Source organism: Gymnoscopelus braueri (assembly GCF_963280865.1).
Source record: "Gymnoscopelus braueri genome assembly, chromosome: 8".
Classification (NCBI taxonomy): Eukaryota; Metazoa; Chordata; class Actinopteri; order Myctophiformes; family Myctophidae; genus Gymnoscopelus; species Gymnoscopelus braueri.
The window spans coordinates 5,979,151-5,999,208 of NC_137609.1; the positions used below are offsets into that span (position 1 = coordinate 5,979,151).

The 20,058-nt window shown below is 40.4% G+C and overlaps 1 protein-coding gene across 1 annotated transcript; it reads left to right on the plus strand.

Moving 5' to 3' along the window:
* The first annotated feature begins 515 nt into the window (after positions 1–515).
* On the plus strand, positions 516–19,843 carry LOC308090646 (uncharacterized protein). The gene is made up of 16 exons (XM_080435912.1): positions 516–577; positions 1,861–2,391; positions 2,497–2,545; positions 3,225–3,420; positions 4,358–4,510; positions 4,744–4,915; positions 5,968–6,068; positions 7,351–7,533; positions 9,041–9,120; positions 12,811–13,325; positions 13,418–13,469; positions 14,007–14,202; positions 17,173–17,325; positions 17,543–17,714; positions 18,448–18,548; positions 19,522–19,843. The coding sequence occupies exons 2-16, from the start codon at positions 1,917–1,919 to the stop codon at positions 19,708–19,710; spliced, it is 2,787 nt and encodes a 928-aa protein (XP_080292038.1). The 5' UTR covers positions 516–577; positions 1,861–1,916; the 3' UTR covers positions 19,711–19,843.
* Positions 19,844–20,058: the final 215 nt, after the last annotated feature.

Genomic DNA, 20,058 nt, shown 5'->3' on the forward strand with positions numbered 1-20,058 from the left:
CACCGTCTCCTGTCCAGTGTCCAATTTGCAATTTGTATACACTATTGTCTGAAAACGGCCCTTTTCTGACCCCTGATCTCACTGGACGGCCCGCCACTTTTCAAAATACAGCTCTCCCGCTTAGCGGAGAGTGTGGCGGTGTAGAGGGGCTCTCCCCGAACGCGTGCGTACCTCCGAAGTTCCGGCGCCAAGCACCGTCTCCTGTCCAGTGTCCAATTTGTATACACTATTGTCTGAAAAGGGCGCTTTTCTGACCTTTTCTGACCATTTATCCATTTAGATAAATTATTAATGTTTAAAAAACCGTTTTTGTTACACAGAAACATAATATGTGTTGTGTAGAAACATAATATGTCGTTTAAATGCTTAATTTATAGTTTTAATGTGCAAATTAACCGTTTTTCAATGGCTCCTTTTTGCTCTAGAGGGTACTCTTATTCTGAAGAGATCGTCCACCGGAAGTCTTATAGTTGCTCCGTTATAGTTGCTGACGGAACACTGCTCTGTGAGAGAGAGTGACCAGAGTTGTTGACTGAACCAGCCAGCAGTAGCCTATCTGCGGGAATAAAAAACTAAGGTAATTCGCTCAGAAACTCCTTAAATGTTATTAAGAGTTTTAGTAGTAGTATGAAAGGTGGCGTTTCTCTGCTGATGCTATTTCTGGGGATGTTTTTATTAGATGGACATTGATTGATTGATTGAATACTTTATTTAGAAGATTGCAGAGAAAAGGCACATGGAAGTACAGTTTGCAAATACAAGGTCAGCTAAAATGAATCGCTCATAAAAGCCGCAATGTTGCACACATGTTACATGCATCGCTTGGAATGGAAATGCTTTTAAAATAGAAAATCTCTGGATACGCACATCGCTAGTTTATTTGATATCGTATATATATCTAGAGAATAGCTTGTTTGTAGCCTATTATATTTCACGAAATTATTGTTTCTTCTAGTTTAGCATTTAGTCTTGGATCAAGACTAGTATCATGTATTACATCTAGTCTTAATTTTCGTTCTCATTAAGTTTCGTTTTCTGGAATTCGCTGAAAACGAAACTTGAAAATGGGAGCGTGGTGGGAGGGGCTCCTGGTTCTGCCCCCATAATACAAACTTCTTCATGTTGTATGATGTGTGTGTACTGTATTATCTATCAGTATGTCTAAATGTTACATTGTAACGGCCAGTTTAGATATAGTATTCGCAATGAGAAGAGATGAAACAAAATAGCCTGCAACAATCTGAAAATAAATACTTAAATTATCTTGCTCAATAATCTACTTTGCTTTTTGTGTGTAGAATCAAGGTTGTTTTATTTGAAACCTTTGCTGTGCCTGTGTGGATGCTACAAAAATAAACTTAATTTGATGTTGTTTTCCAGTCAAATTGAATTGGTGTCAGTAAAACATCTAGGTATTTTAATTGATGGTTTATATGGTGTAATGAAAAAGGGGGGAAAACTAGGACAGTGGTTCTCAAAGTGGGGTCCAGGGACTCTCAGGGTTCCTTGCTTGAGGAGGTTCCAAATGGACCATTACAGGTCTATAAAGACTGTAACTGAGAGTTATGGGGGTCCTTGAAATGTAAAAGTTATTACAATCAATATATAACACAGTAGGCTATTGCAACGTCAACTGAAGCATTCCAAATACCAAATAATTGATGACTGTAAGTTACATATCATCATGTGATAAATTACATGGTATCGGAAAGGCACAGACTGGCATTCTCGCCGATACCAGCATTTTAGGCAGTAGGCAGTATTGGCAGCTGTTCCGATACTGGTATCGGAAAAACTCTACTTCTAACAATATTATTTCTTAACACAAAAGTGCAATGACTATGTTTTGTGTTCAATCAGAGAATCCACAGAATCCAGACCACTAGACTGGACTGCACTCAGACCATCCTTCCACCATGAACCCCAGGCTGACCCTGGTCCAGCAGAGGGCGCTGTGCTCCCAGCTAGGAAAAGTGACTCTGAAGCTCCTCTACAAGGCTTCTGTCCATGGTTACACTGCAGCAGCGTTCCACCAGCGATGTGACAACCAGGGGCCCACTCTGTCTGTGGGCTACAATAATACTGGCTTCGTCTTCGGCGGATACACCAGTGTATCTTTTGTTCAAACTGACAATTACGCAAACGATGCCAAGGCTTTTCTTTTCACCATTAAGGGGGAAAATGTTATCAAATATCAGGTCAACAATCCTGCTAATGCGTTGATAATGTACGTCGGCCATGGTCCTTATTTTGGACAAAATTTGTGTCTTTGTTATAATAGCCAAGCTACAGCGTACAGCAATCCTGATCAAAATTATTACAATTTCACTGCTGCAGAAATGCATGGCAATGACCTCCAGATGATTGAGTGTGAAGTTTATAAAGTCGAAGGTGAGTTCAATACAAACGCAAACATGTAAACATGACGTTTCAGTGTTTTAGTAGTTTAGTTTAGTAGTCTTTGAAGTTGTTCTGACTGTGGAAATGTTTCTACAGAATGTAAACTCCTTGAGAAGCCATGGAGGAACATAGACTGGACTCCTGAGTAAGTATGAATCTCGATTAGGCTATTTACATTAATTGAATCATACCATATACCATACAATACTGTACTATATCGTCACACAATGTAAAACATTATTTAGTCAAAAGCTCTTGTTAATACTTTTTATTTATTCAATATTTATAAAACAAAAAAGACACTTAACCACTTTCACACAAAAAAAAGCAAAAATAGCACATACTGTATAGTCACTACAACCTCACAATGGGTCAAATAGTTTGCTTGTAGATCTGCTATTTTTGCTTCTTTTGTGTGACACTGTAGTAGGACGAAGTAGGGTATTCATTTACACAAAAATCATAAAAAGTTGAAATATGGAGATACAAGGTTTCTGCCTGACAACGACGCTATAATACTTTACTATGGTAATATACTGTGCTATACTAGTCTATTGTAATGTGTTTGTTTATGGTGCAAATTTGTGTAAACTTAAAGATAAAAATTGCAGTATTTTAGGAAAAAATCATTAAAAGAAGACATTTACTGAATTTCTGCACTAGAAATGTATATAGTTCTCAAAGTAGAAAGCACATTTATTGACAGTAGTACAAGCACACCACCAGACATGTCAAAATTGGTTTATACAACACATTTGCTACTCCTACATTATATATCTGAAACATGCTGAAATGTTTAATCTGTTGGACTCTGGTCTCCACAGGAATAAGAGAAAGCTGCTCAGCCATATACAGACCTACAAGCCCGTCATCAGTTCTGTGACCCAGATCAGGGTTCTGCTCATTGGACCAGTGGGAGCCGGGAAGTCCAGCTTTTTCAACTCCATCAAGTCCGTCTTCAGAGGACACGTCACCAACCAGGCCATGGCTGGCAGCTCTGGCACCAGCCTCACCACCCAGGTGCACCTCTGCCCACTGCTACGTAACTCTAACCTATAACCATAACCCTAACAAGTGTGAACTAATGTTCTTGGTTGACATGTAGAGCAACAATGAATGCCAGGCGATGTGTTTATCCCAAATCATCTATAGACCCCTTAACAGACGACGTCACACTGATAAGAACCAGTATGCGTGCAACCAGTATGCGCGCAATGAAACCCATTCTATCAGGTCTCGCTAGGACACGCCTCACAACCAGCGCACCCCAAAACAACAGGTTGAGAATTGATTGCGTGAAACAATCACCTGTGCATCCAGTCTCAATGTTGGTAAACAAATAATTGGTCTATAGTCTTATTTATATGATCTCGGATATTTCATAAGAGCAATTTCCCATCAGTGTGGGGAGGGAGTTGGTTCAGGGACGCAGGAGGGGGACGGGGGACGGGGGGGATTGAACATACTCAGTTCTATTGGGGGGGATATCCCCCACACTTTCGGGATGAAGAAAAAAGAAAAAACCTCCGACATCTACACTTCATGGAGTACAAATGTACCAAATTAACCAAATGAACCGAATTAAAGTAATAATAAAAATAAAAAAAAGTAACAAACACGGGAAAAAAACGCAAGCGCATGCATGCGTCCCCTTCGGTTCTAAAATTCCCTCTGCTTGAGTTGGTTGATGCAGTGAACGGGGAAGGTCACTGTTTTCCTCTGTGTTTTGGTTCCTTTGGTTCCTCAGCTTTCAATTCTTCTAAATTCCATGATTTGATATGTTGAGTTCCTTCAGTAGCGAGTATAGTATGTGGAGGCTGATTGGTCATCTGCATGGCAGGGTAAATTGTTTGTTTGTTTTGTTTTGATGTGCTTGCTGTTGCTGTACAACTTTAAGTGAAAAACAGCAAAACTTTGTAGACTGAACTGATAACTTTGACCATTGTGCGCCCTACAGTTTCGCACCTACCATGTTAAAGCTGGAAAGGAGGGCAAACCTCTGCCAATCATCTTGTGTGACACCATGGGATTGGAGGAGACCACGGGGGCGGGGCTTAATGTGGACGACATAAGCAGCATTTTGAGAGGTCACATTACAGACAGATATCAGGTGAATCTTCTCACATTTCTAACTGAAAACCTTTTAATTGTTTTTTTTTTGTAAAATACTAATAGTGGTTATTGCTTTGCTGAAGAGGATCATCTTATTTCAATCAGCTTTTGCTTTCTTTAATTAAATGGGACATTAGAGAGATAGGAAGGACATGTAACGTGTTTCAGTAATGCAACAATAACCAGTCAGTCATGAGTGAAATGTATGTATTTTCGCCCTAATCTGCACAGTTCAACTCCGCAGTTCCTTTGCAACCAGAGGCCCACGGCTATAAAAAGAGTCCAGGTCTTCATGACAGGATCCACTGCGTGGCCTACGTCATCGACTCCAACAAGATCTCCATCATGCCCTCTAAGCTAGAGGACAAACTGACCGCCATTCGAAGCAAGATCAACCTAATCGGTCAGTTGGTCATACACATCATCACTGTAAGGCCTAATTTATGTGCCACTGTACGACGTTGTCACACAGGGAAAATAGCCAATCTACAAGCTCATAATGCGTTGCAACCGTGACACATTGTGAGCTTGTAGATCAGCAATTTTAGGCACTCGATACGTACGAACAAGGTAGTATAAATCAGGCTTATCAACGTCAAGATCTCTCATAGTGTAGCTTCATTCCAAAATTAGTAGTAATACTTAAAGGTAGAGTAAGTGATTTACTTTGGTTAAAATAAGTGTTAAATATCTCTATATTCTGATAGTACTCATTGCTATAGAGTGTTTGTTCAGTAGAAGGAGTCTCCCATGTATCTCCAGCTCTTTATTAAACAGAAAATGTATTTTCAGTGCTCTCTCCTGATTGGCTTAAATGTTGTCACCTACCTGAAAATGTTCTATATTCTGTTTACTAAAGAGCTGGAGAGACCCCTGTGACCGAACAAACGCTCTGTGGCAATGATTACTATCAGAATATAGTAGGCCTACTTTAACATTTTTAACAAAAAAAAAAAGACCAAATAATATCACTTACCCTACCTTTAATTCTGTCGTAAGGCATTGTGGCTCGAAGAAAGTCACAATGCGACGTGTTGTGGGCTTGTAGATGGGCTATTTTCAAGGAACAACAGAACATAATCACATCATGTCAATTACATTGTATCACATACTGTAGTAGTATCAGATCACATGTGATTCAATATTTTCATGTGATTTGGACAGAAATAACTGTCTGTCTGAGAAGCAATCTTCAACTCGACACAATATTTTATAGAAATATTGTTTATGTCCGTTATTTATGTCTCCAAATCACACAAACATATTGCATCAACAAGGCAGAAACCTTGTTGATGCAATGTTTTTGTGTGATTTGGAGACATAAATAACGATCCACTATCTGATAATGGATCATTTAAGTCCTTGTTTACAAAACAAAAGTATCACAATTACACAGCCTGGGGTCCTTTATTTTTTACAGATGTTGAACATTTTTGTTTTGGTGCCGTTCTCTAGGGATTCCTCAGTTGGTCCTGTTGACTAAAGTGGATGAAACCTGTCCTGCTGTGGCCGAGGACCTGACCAATGTTTATCACAGCCACTACATCAAGACCAAGGTGAGTTCTATCAAAGACAAACAATAGGAAACCAAGACTACCACACTGAGCTTGACTTCCTGTCTCTGCGTGACGTGTGTACCTGCCCCTTTAGGAGACCGAAGGTACACAGCGTTCACAGATACTGTTGGCTTGAACTCACATGGAGTGGGGAGAGGCAACCACACCCACTTACCATATGTGTACCATTTTTCGTACTTTTGGTGAGGCGTGGGATTGTCTATCTTGGTGTTTTAAGGATCTTTGGCTATACTCAAAGATCAACTCCACTGAAACTTTGAAGACTTTCAGGCCAAAGTAGGGCTGCAACTTTCCATTCCATTCCATTTATCCCAGAGCATGTACATTGCCTTGCTTACACTTTGAAGGGAAGATCACTTCACTTCTTGAAGTTCTTCCAGGTGGAAACCCCAGAGATGAGTCCATGACGAGTCTTGCTAATGAGCCTCACTGGCTCTGGCAGCAACACTGTTTTAGTGTCACATGGAAGTGGTCCTGATCTCATGCACCGGTGGTTCTCCAAACTTTTCACGTCTAGGACCCCCAAATTAATATGTATTTGGCCGTGGACCCCAATCAGAAATCTATTTTCTGCCAGGGACCCCATACAAGATTTTGTAATGTTTCAAAAACACTCCAAAATTGTCACATTTGTTGTCAGAATTCTTCAGAAAATAGCTATACAAGCTCACAACACTTTGCATTTCGATGCGTTGTGAGCTTGTAGATCGGATAGCCAACGTATATGCGTAGGTTTAAAGTGGCGAACCTGTTTTTGTTTATATCAACTAATTTGCAGGGGACCCACTGTAACCCCCCCCCCCCCCCCACACTGTAAACCCCTGGGGTCTTTGAGAACCACCGCCATACACTACTAAGCCAAGGGTTCCCAAACTCTTCAAGCCGCGACCCCCAAAGTAATCATATTTGAACTGGGACCCCCCACCCTGACAAGCACTTGGAATTGTAGGCATTACATTTAGTTTGACTCTGTTCCACAATGCCTCCGCGGTGCGAGGTGTTGTGAGCTTATAGTTCAGATATTTTCCTCTTTCTTATTTAATATTTGACAATTTGGTATTAAAAAGGTCTTTTAAAGTCATTAAATTGTAAGAAATGTGCAGATAGCCTGTATACACTTATACTGTATGTTGCTTTGTTTACTGTTGAATGAGAAAACAATGTTGCACATTAAGCTAATCATCTGGGGACCCCCCCCCCCAAATAATTTGGGGACCACTGAGCTAAGCTAACTTCCAGCTGTTCTGCTGTGTTGCTGCAGGCCCAGGAGGTGAGCCAGCGTCTGGGTCTGCCCCTGTCCTGTGTGGTTCCTGTGAAGAACTACAGCGAGGAGCTGGAGCTGGACCAGAGCTGTGACATCCTGCTCCTCAGCGCTGTCAACCAGATTCTGCGCTTGGCTGAGGACTACTTTGATGAAGTCACCGACAAATTCAGCGAACTTGAAGTTTAAAAGAACCTGTTCACAGTCAAGAGTCTGAATACATTAGACTATGTCGAAATATCTTGGATCACGTTGTTTTGTGGCTATTATTAACCCCCTCCGATTTTAATACGATACAGGCATTTATAGAAATGATTCAACACACCGATATTGTTTTATTGTAGTTGATGCAGCAATGCTCACAAGTCATTTGACATTCAATGCCATTTATTTACAAAGTGAAAAGTTATTTAGAATTTAACCTAACTCTTTAACCTAAGTTGCTGTTAGTTGAGATTATCCAGTGCCTTCTTTGTGTGCCTTCTTTATAATGCCTTTTGGTTTCATCTTATTCTAATCTGATTAATCAGTGATTGAAAGTTCCTTTTCTTACCACTATAGTGGTTTTGGTATGTTGGGACTATCCCTTATCTGATTTCTTATGGAGAAGTTCAGTTCAGGTATTCAGGTAAACATTAGTGCAAATTCTATCTAATCTAATCTACAGTATGTACGGTACTTGCCCTGTATACACGTAGGCCTATAGACTTGTTTTGTTTTAGTTTTTTCATAAAATATACTGAAGATTTCTTGACTACTGTTAAACAGGATCTCATGCTTGTCCTGAACAAGGAGTTGGTTCTCAGACAGTTATGTGCTGCGGCCTGCATTTTGCATTGAAAATTAAGAAGCAAGTATGAGACAAACGACACATCATTCTATGGTTGATTTTTGTTTGCAACACTGTCAGAACTTATGATATGATCATTCATTCATCTTTACAAACTGGAATTTCACTGTTCATGCATGTTATTTCTGAGTTCTGATAAAGCCTTTGTGTTTCTATCACACATCTATACTGCCACAACTCTCAATAATGTTGATAATTGTTGATTAGAATGATTACATAGAAAAGCATGTGCTTGTCTGTATAACAGTATACTGCAAGAAATGTGTATATGACTATAATTTGTCTTGAATTGATTGTCAGCGTGAAAACAAAAGTAATTGTTTACAAAAATATACTTGATTGACATGACCCATGTCATAGGGTGGCTCCGAGTAAAAGACCTCAGTTAAACACTTATAACCTGGTGTCCTTATTTTGGGCATGTCATTGTAGGTGAAAATGTTCACCAATTGTGAAAATAGCAGATCTACAAGCTCAGTTTGTAGCTATTTTCACTTGTACAATGTTACATATAACTATTACACTGCATTTATTGGTATAGATCATGTTATATACAGCATATATATATATATATATACACACACACACACACACACATAGTATATGACATGACATTTTGATTTAGTCATATGGTTTAGTTAAATTTAAATTTGAACATACACGTTCCTTTCCTTTTTGAGGGCCTAGGCTAAACAATTCTGGTTTTATTCAATATTGATAGAATATTTGGAGGAATAATGCCAAAAAAAACGTTGAACCATACCATGTAATTCAACTTGCTTAACGGTGAAATTTGCAATGAAACACACTATCAACTAGTTGGGCATGATCTTACATTAGAGCTTTGGTTTAGGAACAGTCAAGTCAAGTGTGAGGCAGCCCCCAATCCAGCAGCACAGAGCTATGGGTGATTTGGGAGGGTACGCGTCGGGAGTGCTTGGCAAACCACGCCCCCGTAGTGCCTCTGGAATCCAAACCGCGCCCCCGACCGTCTCCATTGGCTGGCTGTTTCCACAAATGTATATCTAGTTGATGATGATGATTATATGAATGGAGAAATGTTCAACAGTAGAACGAGCGAGTTGAGGAGGAGATTTTAGACTGCGAGCAGCTCTGTTAACCCCAAGCCCCCAGAACCCAGTGGTTTCATTGAAGCCAAATGGACATGCTGGCCATTCATGGTACTGCAGCTTAGTACCGCAACATGAACGAGCGAAAACGGTTTCGACCAATGGGCTCGACTCACGAGCATGCGCACGAGCTTGCGCACGAGCTTGCGCACGGGGCTGCGCGCTTCTGTGACGCAAAACGCGTCACAGAAGTGACGCGTTTGGGGCCATAATAGGCCGCGCCCACCAAATTTCCAACCCGGAAGAAGGGGTGAATTAGGCGCTGGGTGAACCATGCGCTGGGTGAGCAACTCAATGCAAGTGGATGGGAGGAGATTTCTGGTGCCCTCTCTATTATTTTTAACTCTATGGTTAACCCCCGCATCCCTGTGATAATGATATGTTAAAATAGGTCAGTGAGCGGAGCTGACACCGACTGAAGCTGTCATGGGAAGCTATTACTTTTTGATATCAGGAGATGGCGCTAGAGTCAAAGTAATGATAATCCCTAACTAGCCCTTCAATTAAATTTCATGCGGTAATGTGATTTAGAGGAAATCAGATTATAGTTGTTTAAAAGTTAGCCTTTATTTCTGTTAAATATCAGTCGGTGTACTCAGCATTGTTGACCGGTGTACTTGATAGCCAGAAACTTTGGCCTACTTTGTGTTCTCAATCTTAATAGATATTAGACACTGCAATAAAAGAGTGTGCACAAGAGATTGATTGATTGATTGATGTAGTTTATTTAGAAAGACATGAGAATAGTACATGACAGTACATAACAGTACATGGAAGTACAAATTCACAATACAAGGTCTACTAAACTGGAAACCCTCATTAAGCATTACGCTTGTTTAAGATGAGGACCCCATGCACACAAATCATGATGAAATATAAGAGGCAGGCAGATATACACACTACTATACAGAATGTCATACAATCAGCTTTCAGGTTACTGGTATGACGAGAGAAAAAAAAAAAAAAAAAAAAAAAAAAAAAAAAATCTTAACACACTGTATGGTATGTTGTCTTTCATTTTCCTAAACCGATTATTTGCAAAGGTTGCAATCATTCAAATATCCTATATCATGTATTATTCAATCAGAACACACTCTGACTTCACTTCAGTACAATGCATTCCATCAAACTTTTTCCACCTCCAGTTTGCGTGAAGACTGGGATCAGTCGCTTTGCAGGTTGCAGATCCGGTGTGTGTCCAAATAACCGCCGGATACAGTAGGCGGGCTATCGGGAGGATCTGACCACATGAGAGTCGATACCAGTTGTGTTGACTGAACCAGCAGTATCTGCAGGGTAAAACAAACTACGGTAATTCGCTCAGAAACTCAAATGTTATTTAAAACTATTTTTAGTGGTATGATCCTCCTTAAGAAGAAAGGTGGTGCTTCTCGGCTGATGCTGTAGATTTCTGGTGATGTTTTATCTATGGAGATCATGGACACAAAGTTGTAGCACTTGGAAATGCTTTTAAAATAGAAAACCTCTGTTTTTAGGATATACGCAGTGAGAATGCTATCTTTGGATATTGTGTGACTGCGAGTTACTGGCTCTATAGTATAGCTTGTAAGTACTATAGTATTTCTAGCTCCATTAAGAACCTCTCACTCCGCTAGTGAGAGGTTCTTAATGGTTAATGTAGCCCTAGAATGTCTGTGATCTTACATACATTTCAAGTATTCCAAATACACAGTCATAGATCTCTCTCGGTCCCCCACTGTGTAGTGCCTATCTGCGCGGCCATAAAAGTGCTCTAAACTCCGTCTGTACTCACCCAATAATTAATTCCTAAGACGTGTAGTCATATTTTGTCCTCTAGTTTCATATCCATGTGAAAGTTCTGCCAGAAAACGTGTGTTTAGTCAAATATCTCCACTTTTTCACGAGCTGCACACGGACGTGTTTCTGTACGACGCGAGGGGCCAGGAGTGATTGCAGCACTGAATATACGTAACTTCCTTTAGGACGCACAAATGTTTGGGACACACAATTGACAGGTGCTTGTGATTGCTGTGGGGTAATGAATCATCACCTGCCAATTGTGTGTCCCAAACATTTGTGCGTCCTAAAGGAAGTAGAAACTAGAGGACAAAATATGACTACACGTCTTAGGAATTAATTATTGGGTGAGTACAGACGGAGTTTAGAGCACTTTTATGGCCGCGCAGATAGGCACTACACAGTGGGGGACCGAGAGAGATCTATGACTGTGTATTTGGAATACTTGAAATGTATGTAAGATCACAGACATTCTAGGGCTATGGTTAATGGAGAGGCTTAATGGAGAGGTTCTTAATGGAGCTATTCATGAGATTGTTTCCTCTACGTTCTGTCGTTCTCCTCATTAAGTTTATTTTTTCTAGAATTTGCACATTTGAAAATGGGAGTGTGGTGGAAGCATAGAGTTTTTAGCCTGGTTTACCAGGCTATAGAGTTTTAGGGTTCTTGTTGCCAGTCCATGGGTGGGGTCCCTGCAGTGGTGTGTTCTAATTTTTTTTGAAGGTATACTATGATTATTCCCTGCCTCCCACACGCACGGCATGCGCGCGTCTATAATTAATTAAATGTAAAAAAATTGCACGCGGCCCACAAAAATATTGCATGTGAATTTTTTTCGCGCGTGTGTGTCTCGCTCTGTAATGTCTGTCTTGCTCTCGTTCTGTCTCTCGTACCACTCTCGGTTCCTTGTTTGTTTTTGTTGTTGGCGCTGCCTGTCTCACTCTTCCGGGGCTTTACCTGCTGGGGCCAGTGTTGCCATGTACGCGTATTATAAGCGACTTTGGGCTTGTTTTTCTGTAAAGCTTTCTTGTAAAATGTTGGTCGTTGTGGGTTGTGGGTTGCGTTTTTTTGGGGCTTGTTTCTAAAGTGTACTTGCTTAGGCTTGCTTCAAAAAATAGCGTAGGTTTTAAGTGCTCATTGCTTCTTTTGGGCTTGTTTTCATAGAACTGGTTGCTTATTTCTCTCGCAAAATCTGGCAACACTGGCTGGTGAATGAAATCACAGAAGACTCGTCCCTAAACACACTCCCCCGGGTCTAATCCGGCGGCCTCTGTCCGCGAAATGAATGGGGGCGAGTGTGTTTTGGGGCGAGCCGCTCGCCCAGAATCTTTTTTTTTTACTCTCTCTCGCTTTGCTGCCTGAGCCCTGAGCAGCTTCTACCGTCAGCAGGTTCTACCGTCAGATGCTGTGTACGACGTACACAGCATCTGACGGTAGAACCCACCACTGGGTCCCTGGTCTGGAGCCAGGCCAGGGGTTCCTAGTTCTACCCCACAATAATATAAGGCTAACTTCTTCATGTTTTATGATGTGCAGATAGAATGATGACCAGTTTAGATCAAATATTCGCAATGAGAAGAGCTGAAACAAAATGGCTTACAGCGTTCTGAAAAGAAGCTGTTTATATGAGCTAGCCTACAGTACCAGCAGGGCTTTTCTAACAATATTATTGCTGTACATAATCTTTTTGTTTTCAATCAGAGAATCCACAGAATCCAGACCAATAGACCATCCTTCCACCATGAACCCCAGCCTAACCCTGGACCAGCGCTGGGAGCTGTGCTCCCAGCTAGGAAAAGTGACTCTGAAGCTCCTCTATAAGGCTTCTGTCCATGGTTACACCGGATCAGCGTTCCACCAGCGATGTGACAACCAGGGGCCCACACTGTCTGTGGGCTACAATAATACTGACTTCGTCTTCGGGGGATACACCAGTGTATCTTTTGATCAAACTGGACAATACAAAAACGATGACAAGGCTTTTCTTTTCATCTTTAAGGGGGCAAATGTTAACAGATATCAGGTCAACAATCCTGCTTTTGCAGTGAGAATGATCAGCACCTGTGGTCCTTATTTTGGAGAAAATTTGGTTCTTGTTAATGGTAACCAAGCTGTAGTGTACAGCAATCCTGCTCAAAATTATTACAATTTCAATGCTGCAGAAATGCATGGCAATGACCTGCAGCTGACTGAATGTGAAGTTTATAAAGTCGAAGGTGAGTTCAATACAAACACAAACATGCAAGCATGACGTTTCAGTGTTTTAGTTGTTTTTTACTGTCTTTCATGACTGTGGAGATGTTTCTAGATGTTTCAGGACTCCTTGAGAAGCCATGGAGGAACATAGACTGGACTCCTGAGTAAGTATGGATCTGGATTAGTCTATTTATATGAGTTGAATCATACAATACTATACTATATTGTAGCTGTCGGGTGGAAACCTTGAATGTCCAAAAGCGTTACTTTTCAGGAAATGTCAAAAATAAGTTTCTGCCCGACAACGATGATATAATACTTTACTATACCATACACTGTGCTGTACTATATTGGACAAAGATTTGTTCTTGTTAATGGTAGCCAAGCTGTAGTGTAGTGTACCTAGAAATTATCACAACATGCAACAGAAATGTTTCTATTCTGTGTTTGTTTATGGTGCAAATTTGTGTAAATTGAAAGATAAAAACTGCAGTGTCTTATGAAAAATCTGAAACTAGAAATGTACAGATTTTTTTGCACTACTGTATGTAGTTTCCAAAGTAGAAAGAAAAAATGTTGACAGTAGTACAAGAGCAACACCAGACTTGGTTAAAATGGGTTTGCACAACACATTTGCCACTCCTACATTATATATCTGAAACATGCTGACATGTTTAATCTGTTGGGACTCTGGTCGACAGGAATAAGAAAAAGCTGCTGGGCTGTATACAGACCTTCAAGCCCATCATCAGTTCTGTGACCCAGGTCAGGGTTCTGCTCATTGGAGCAGTGGGAGCCGGGAAGTCCAGCTTTTTCAACTCCATCAAGTCCGTCTTCAGAGGACACGTCACCAACCAGGCCTTGGCTGGCAGCTCTGCAAACAGCCTCACCACCATGGTAGACCACTGCTCATTGCTACGTAACTTTAACCCACAACCATAACCCTAACAAGTGTGAACTAATGTTCTTTGTTGGTCTTATTTATTCACAAAGATTGGAAATTAATGTGAACTACTCCAGCAAATGAAATGGTTGTCCCACTGGGGTTTCCCATCAGTGTGTGGAGTCTGTCTACTGGGGAGGGAGTTGGTTGATGCAGTGAACGGTCAAGGTCACTATTTTCCTCTGCGTTTTGGTTCCTTTGGTTCCTCACCTGTGAATTCTTCTAAATTCCATGTTTGATATGTTGAGTTTGAGTAAATTGTGGGGGCAGAGATTGGTCATCTGCATTATTGCTTATCACCCTCTTGTCTTTTTTTTACCATCACCTCATCCAGGGCATATAAATGATGAATATTTGATAATGCTATGTACTAATGATGAAGGGTAGGGTAAGTGTTATTTTTTGGTTTAAAACAAAGGTTTTACATCAGAGTTAAAGCTCTATATTATGAATCATCGCAACAGTGTTTGTTCAGTTACAGGCGTCTCCCCATCTTTCCAGCTCTTTTCACCACTGCTTCCGTTTTATAGTCTTATATTTATCCTGTATTAATTCTTCTCTGACCTAAACAAATATTTTCTGTTTCGTAAGAGCAGGAGAGACAGGGAGACCCCTGATACTGAACAAACACTGTAGCAATGAGCTAATTAACACCTATTTTAACAAAACAATATCACAATATCACTGTTGACCTGTCTGTCCAGTATAAAATGCTGGATGAGTGAGAACTTTCTTAAGCTAAATGAGGATAAAACAGAAGTTCTCATAATTGGCTCCAGTGAGCAGAGAGAATCAATAACAAGTAGACTTGGTAACCTGGCTGTAGAAAGTAACACCACAGTAAAGAACCTGGGGGTGATTATCGATTCTGAATTGAATTTCAATACACACATTAATCATGTCACCAAGATTGCTTTCTTTCATCTTAGAAATATTGCACGAATTAGAGATTATCTGTCGTTAGACGATGCAAAAACGCTGATCCACGCTTTTGTTTTCTCTCGGCTTGATTACTGCAACGCACTCTACTCTGGCCTGCCAAAGAAAACAACTGACAGATTACAACTTGTTCAAAATGCGGCAGCCAGAATTTTAACTAAAACCAGGATGAGAGAACATATCACTCCAGTTCTAGCTTCACTACACTGGCTCCCGGTTGTTTTTAGGATTGATTTTAAAATTCTTTTAATAGTTTATAAAGCTCTAAATGGTCTGGCACCTTCCTACCTCTCCGACTGCCTAGAGAGATATGTTCCAAACCGGGCCCTCAGGTCTTCAAGTGCTGACCTGCTCGAGGTGCCTACAATGACATATAAAAAATACGGTGAAGCAGCATTCTGCTTTTACGGACCGACAGTGTGGAATAAACTCCCACTACACTTAAGACAGGCAGCCTCTGTCGATAGCTTTAAAGCACAGCTCAAGACCTATTACTTCACTCTTGCTTTTAGCTGATTCTTTGGTTGATTTTTAATTCCTCACTGTATTCCCTATTTTAATGTTGTTTTATGCCTTTGCTTTTGTTTTGTGTGAGTGGAAGAGAAAGTCACGGTAGTTAAAAGACAAGAGTCTGATAACTCCATCCGGAGGATTTAGTGAATTATCCTCTGGGGCACGTCGACACGTGGTGGACCCTCCAGGGCAGATCCTTTTGTCTATGTTTATTCTATATATCTTGTATAACCCCGATATCATTCTCAGGGGTGTACGGTGTGTGGTTTGGATGTGATAAGTTAGCAGATCCCCTGGGCTAGTCCACACGTGGTAAACATGGTGAAAATATATTACTAAGGTGTAATATTACTAAGTGAAAATATATTACTAAGGTGTAATATTGACAATTGTGTGAAGATATATTACTAAGGTACACAAGGTACACATGTAATATTGGCAATTGTGTGTGTTGTAGTTGTGTTGTGGCGAGGGCCACTGCATTTTACTGCATTTTACTGCTTTTATTTTATTTTATTTTATTTTTAGCACGTCGACACGTTGTGGACCCTCCAGGGCAGATCCTTTTGTCTATGTTTATTCTATATATCTTGTATAACCCCGATATCATTCTCAGGGGTGTACGGTGTGTGGTTTGGATGTGATAAGTTAGCAGATCCCCTGGGCTAGTCCACACGTGGTAAACATGGTGAAAATATATTACTAAGGTGTAATATTACTAAGTGAAAATATATTACTAAGGTGTAATATTGACAATTGTGTGAAGATATATTACTAAGGTACACAAGGTACACATGTAATATTGGCAATTGTGTGAAGTGTGGATATTTCTTTAGCTGTGTTGTAGAGGACAGTGGTCACTACATTTAAGTTATATCCATTTGTGTTGTAGTTGTGTAGTGGCGAGGGCCACTGCATTTTACTGCATTTTACTGCTTTTATTTTATTTTATTTTATTTTTGTTTGCTTTATTGTTAAATTGGTTCTAACTGTAATTGTATCCTTGCTCTGTAAAGCACTTTGAGCTGCATTTCATGTCATGAAAGGTGCTATACAAATAAAGTTTATTATTATTATTATTATTATTACCCTACCTTTTTAAAGTTTAACCAAAGTTTGCCACTTTGCCACTCTATCAGCAGGCCTCTTATATATTTACTTGTGAACAAAATAACTGCAGAAAGGATGTGCACATTTTCATGCAACTTGGAGAAATTATTAACTTTTGGGGTGAAAAGATCATAAGGTTTCAATCAAGGGCACATTGATGTATTCGGTTACATCTCAGAAACAGCTGGTGAACAAGAGTTGTTGAAACTGAAAATGATTTTTTGTTTAGTTTTTGTTTGTTTAGTTGGTTTGTTTTGAAGTTATGTGCTTGCTGTAAAAGTCAAAAACAGCAAAGCTGTAGAACAGTAAAACTAAAACTTTGTTGATTGAGCTGATAACCGTTACCATTGTGCATCCTGCAGTTTCGCACCTACAACATTAAAGCTGGAAAGGAGGGCAAACCTCTGCCAATCATCTTGTGTGACACCATGGGATTGGAGGAGACCACGGGGGCGGGGCTTAATGTGGACGACATAAGCAGCATTTTGAGAGGTCACATTACAGACAGATATCAGGTGAATCTTCTGACATTTCTAACTGAAAACCCTTTAATTGATTTTTAGTCAAATACTAATTGTGGTTATTGCCTTGCTGAAGAGGATCATCTTATTTCAATAAGCTTTTGCTTTCTTTAATTAGATATGACGTTATAGAGATAGGAAGGACATGTAAGATATTATCCAGTCAGCCATGAGTGAAATGTATGTATTTTCTTTCCCCTAATCTGCACAGTTCAACTCTGCACTTCCTTTGCAACCAGAGGCCCAGGGCTATAAAAAGAGTCCAGGTCTTCAGGACAGGATCCACTGTGTGGCCTACGTCATCGACGCCAACAAGATCTCCATCATGCCCTCTAAGCTAGAGGACAAACTGACCGCCATTCGAAGCAAGATCAACCTAATCGGTCAGTTGATCAAACGCATCATCACTGTAAGGCCCAATTTATGCACCACTGTACGACGGTGTCACATGTGGAAAATAGCCAATCTGCAAGCTCATAATGTGTTGCAACCGCAACACATTGTGAGCTTGTAGATCGTCAATTTTAGGCACTCGATACGTTTGAAAAAGGTCGTATAAATCAGGCTTATTAACGTCTATCTCTCCCAATGAAGTTTCCTTCCAAAATTAGTAGTAATACTTAACTCTGTCGTAAGGCGTTGTGGCTCGAAGATAGTCACAATGCGACGTGTTGTGTGCTTGTAGATCAGCTATTTTCAGCGAGAGACACCGTCTTACGATGAAATATAAACCAGGCGTAAGTACCATAAGCACATGCTGGCACACATAGTCAAGGAACAACAGAACATCCATCATCACATGTCAATTACATTGTATTTCATACTGTAGTAGTGTACATCACATCACATACAATATAAAAAATGCAATATCTGTCTGTCTGAGAAGCAAACTCAACACAATATTTTATAGAAATATTGTTAATGTCCGTTATTTTCTGCCTTGTTGATGCAATATTTGTGTTTGATTTGGAAACATAAATAACAATCCACTATCTAATAGTGGATCATTTAAGTCCTTGGTTTACAAAACAAAAGTATCACAATTACACAGCCTGGGGTCCTTTATTTTATGGAGTGAAGCTGTTGCATTTCTGATGTTTTGGTGCTGTTCTCCAGGGATCCCTCAGTTGGTCCTGTTGACTAAAGTGGATGAAACCTGTTCTGCTGTGGCCGAGGACCTGACGAATGTTTATCACAGCCACTACATCAAGACCAAGGTGAGTTCTACTAAAGACAAACAATAGGAAACCAAGACTACCACACTGAGCTTGACTTCCTGTATCTGCGTGACGTGTGTACCTGCCCCTTTAGGAGACCGAAGGTACACAGCATTCACAGATACTTTTGGCTTGAACTCACCAAATGGGGTGGGGAGAGGCAACCACACCCACTTACAATTTGTGTACCATTTTTCATACTATTGGTGAGGCGTGGGGTGTTTGAGGGGGGGAAGCAAATGCAAACAAATACTTCTGTTTTTGCATTAATTTTGTTTTCAAAAACGGCAAACGTATCGCGATATATCGCGGGACGATATATCGGCATTCGGCACACCCCTACAAGTATGGTAAATGTGCATCACAAGTTATCTGAACACAAACAAACATCTTGAAATTTCTTAAGGGTTAAGGCTGGTGTAATTAAATCTTTTTTTTCATACTGAATCATTTTATTTGTTTTTATGGAGTAGTAATTAATCCTTTTTTGATCTCTGTCCCAGAGCATGTCTGTTGCCTTGCTTACACTTTGAAGGGAAGTTCGCTTCACTTCATGAAGTTCTTCCAGGTGGAAACCCCAGAGATGTGCCCATCTGAAACCTATTTAAACCTATTGTAGATCGGATAGTGGTTAAACTGATTTAGTTGATATCAACACATTTTGCAGGGGACCCACTGGACTCGCAACGCTTGCCTCTTTCTTACGGGATATTTGACGATTTGGTATTAAAAAGGTCTCAAAAGTCATTAAATTGTCACTTAAGAAATTTGCAGATACCCTGTGTACACTTCTACTGTATGTTGGTTTGTTTACTGTTGAGTGAGAAAACAATGTTGCACATTAAGCTAATCATCTGGGGACCCCCCCCCCCCCCCCCACCAAATCATTTTGGGACCCCCCTGGGCGTCCCGACCACAGTTTGGGAACCACTGAACTAAGCTAACTTCCAGCTGTTGTGCTGTGTTGCTGCAGGCCCAGGAGGTGAGCCAGCGTCTGGGTGTGCCCCTGTCCTGTGTGGTTCCTGTGAAGAACTACAGCGAGGAGCTGGAGTTGGACCAGAGCTGTGACATCCTGCTCCTCAGCGCTGTCAACCAGATGCTGCGCTTGGCTGAGGACTACTTTGATGAAGTCACCGACAAATTCAGCGAACTTGAAGTTTAATAGAACCTGTTCACAGTCAAGAGTCTGAATACATTTAGACTCTCTGTCGAAATATCTTGGATCACGTTGTTTTTGTGGCTATTATTTACCCCCTCCAATTTTAATACGATACATGCATTTATAGAAATGATTCAACTCTAAATGGATAAATACTCTTAGAACCCAGCTCAAAGGAACCAACTTATCTGCACTAACCACCAATATTTTTTTATTATAGTTGATGCAGCAATGCTCACAAGTCATTTGACATTCAATGCCATTTATTTACAAAGTGAAACGTTATTTAGAATTTAACCTGACTCTTATAAATTGCTGTTAGTTGAGATTATCCAGTGCCTTCATTTTATT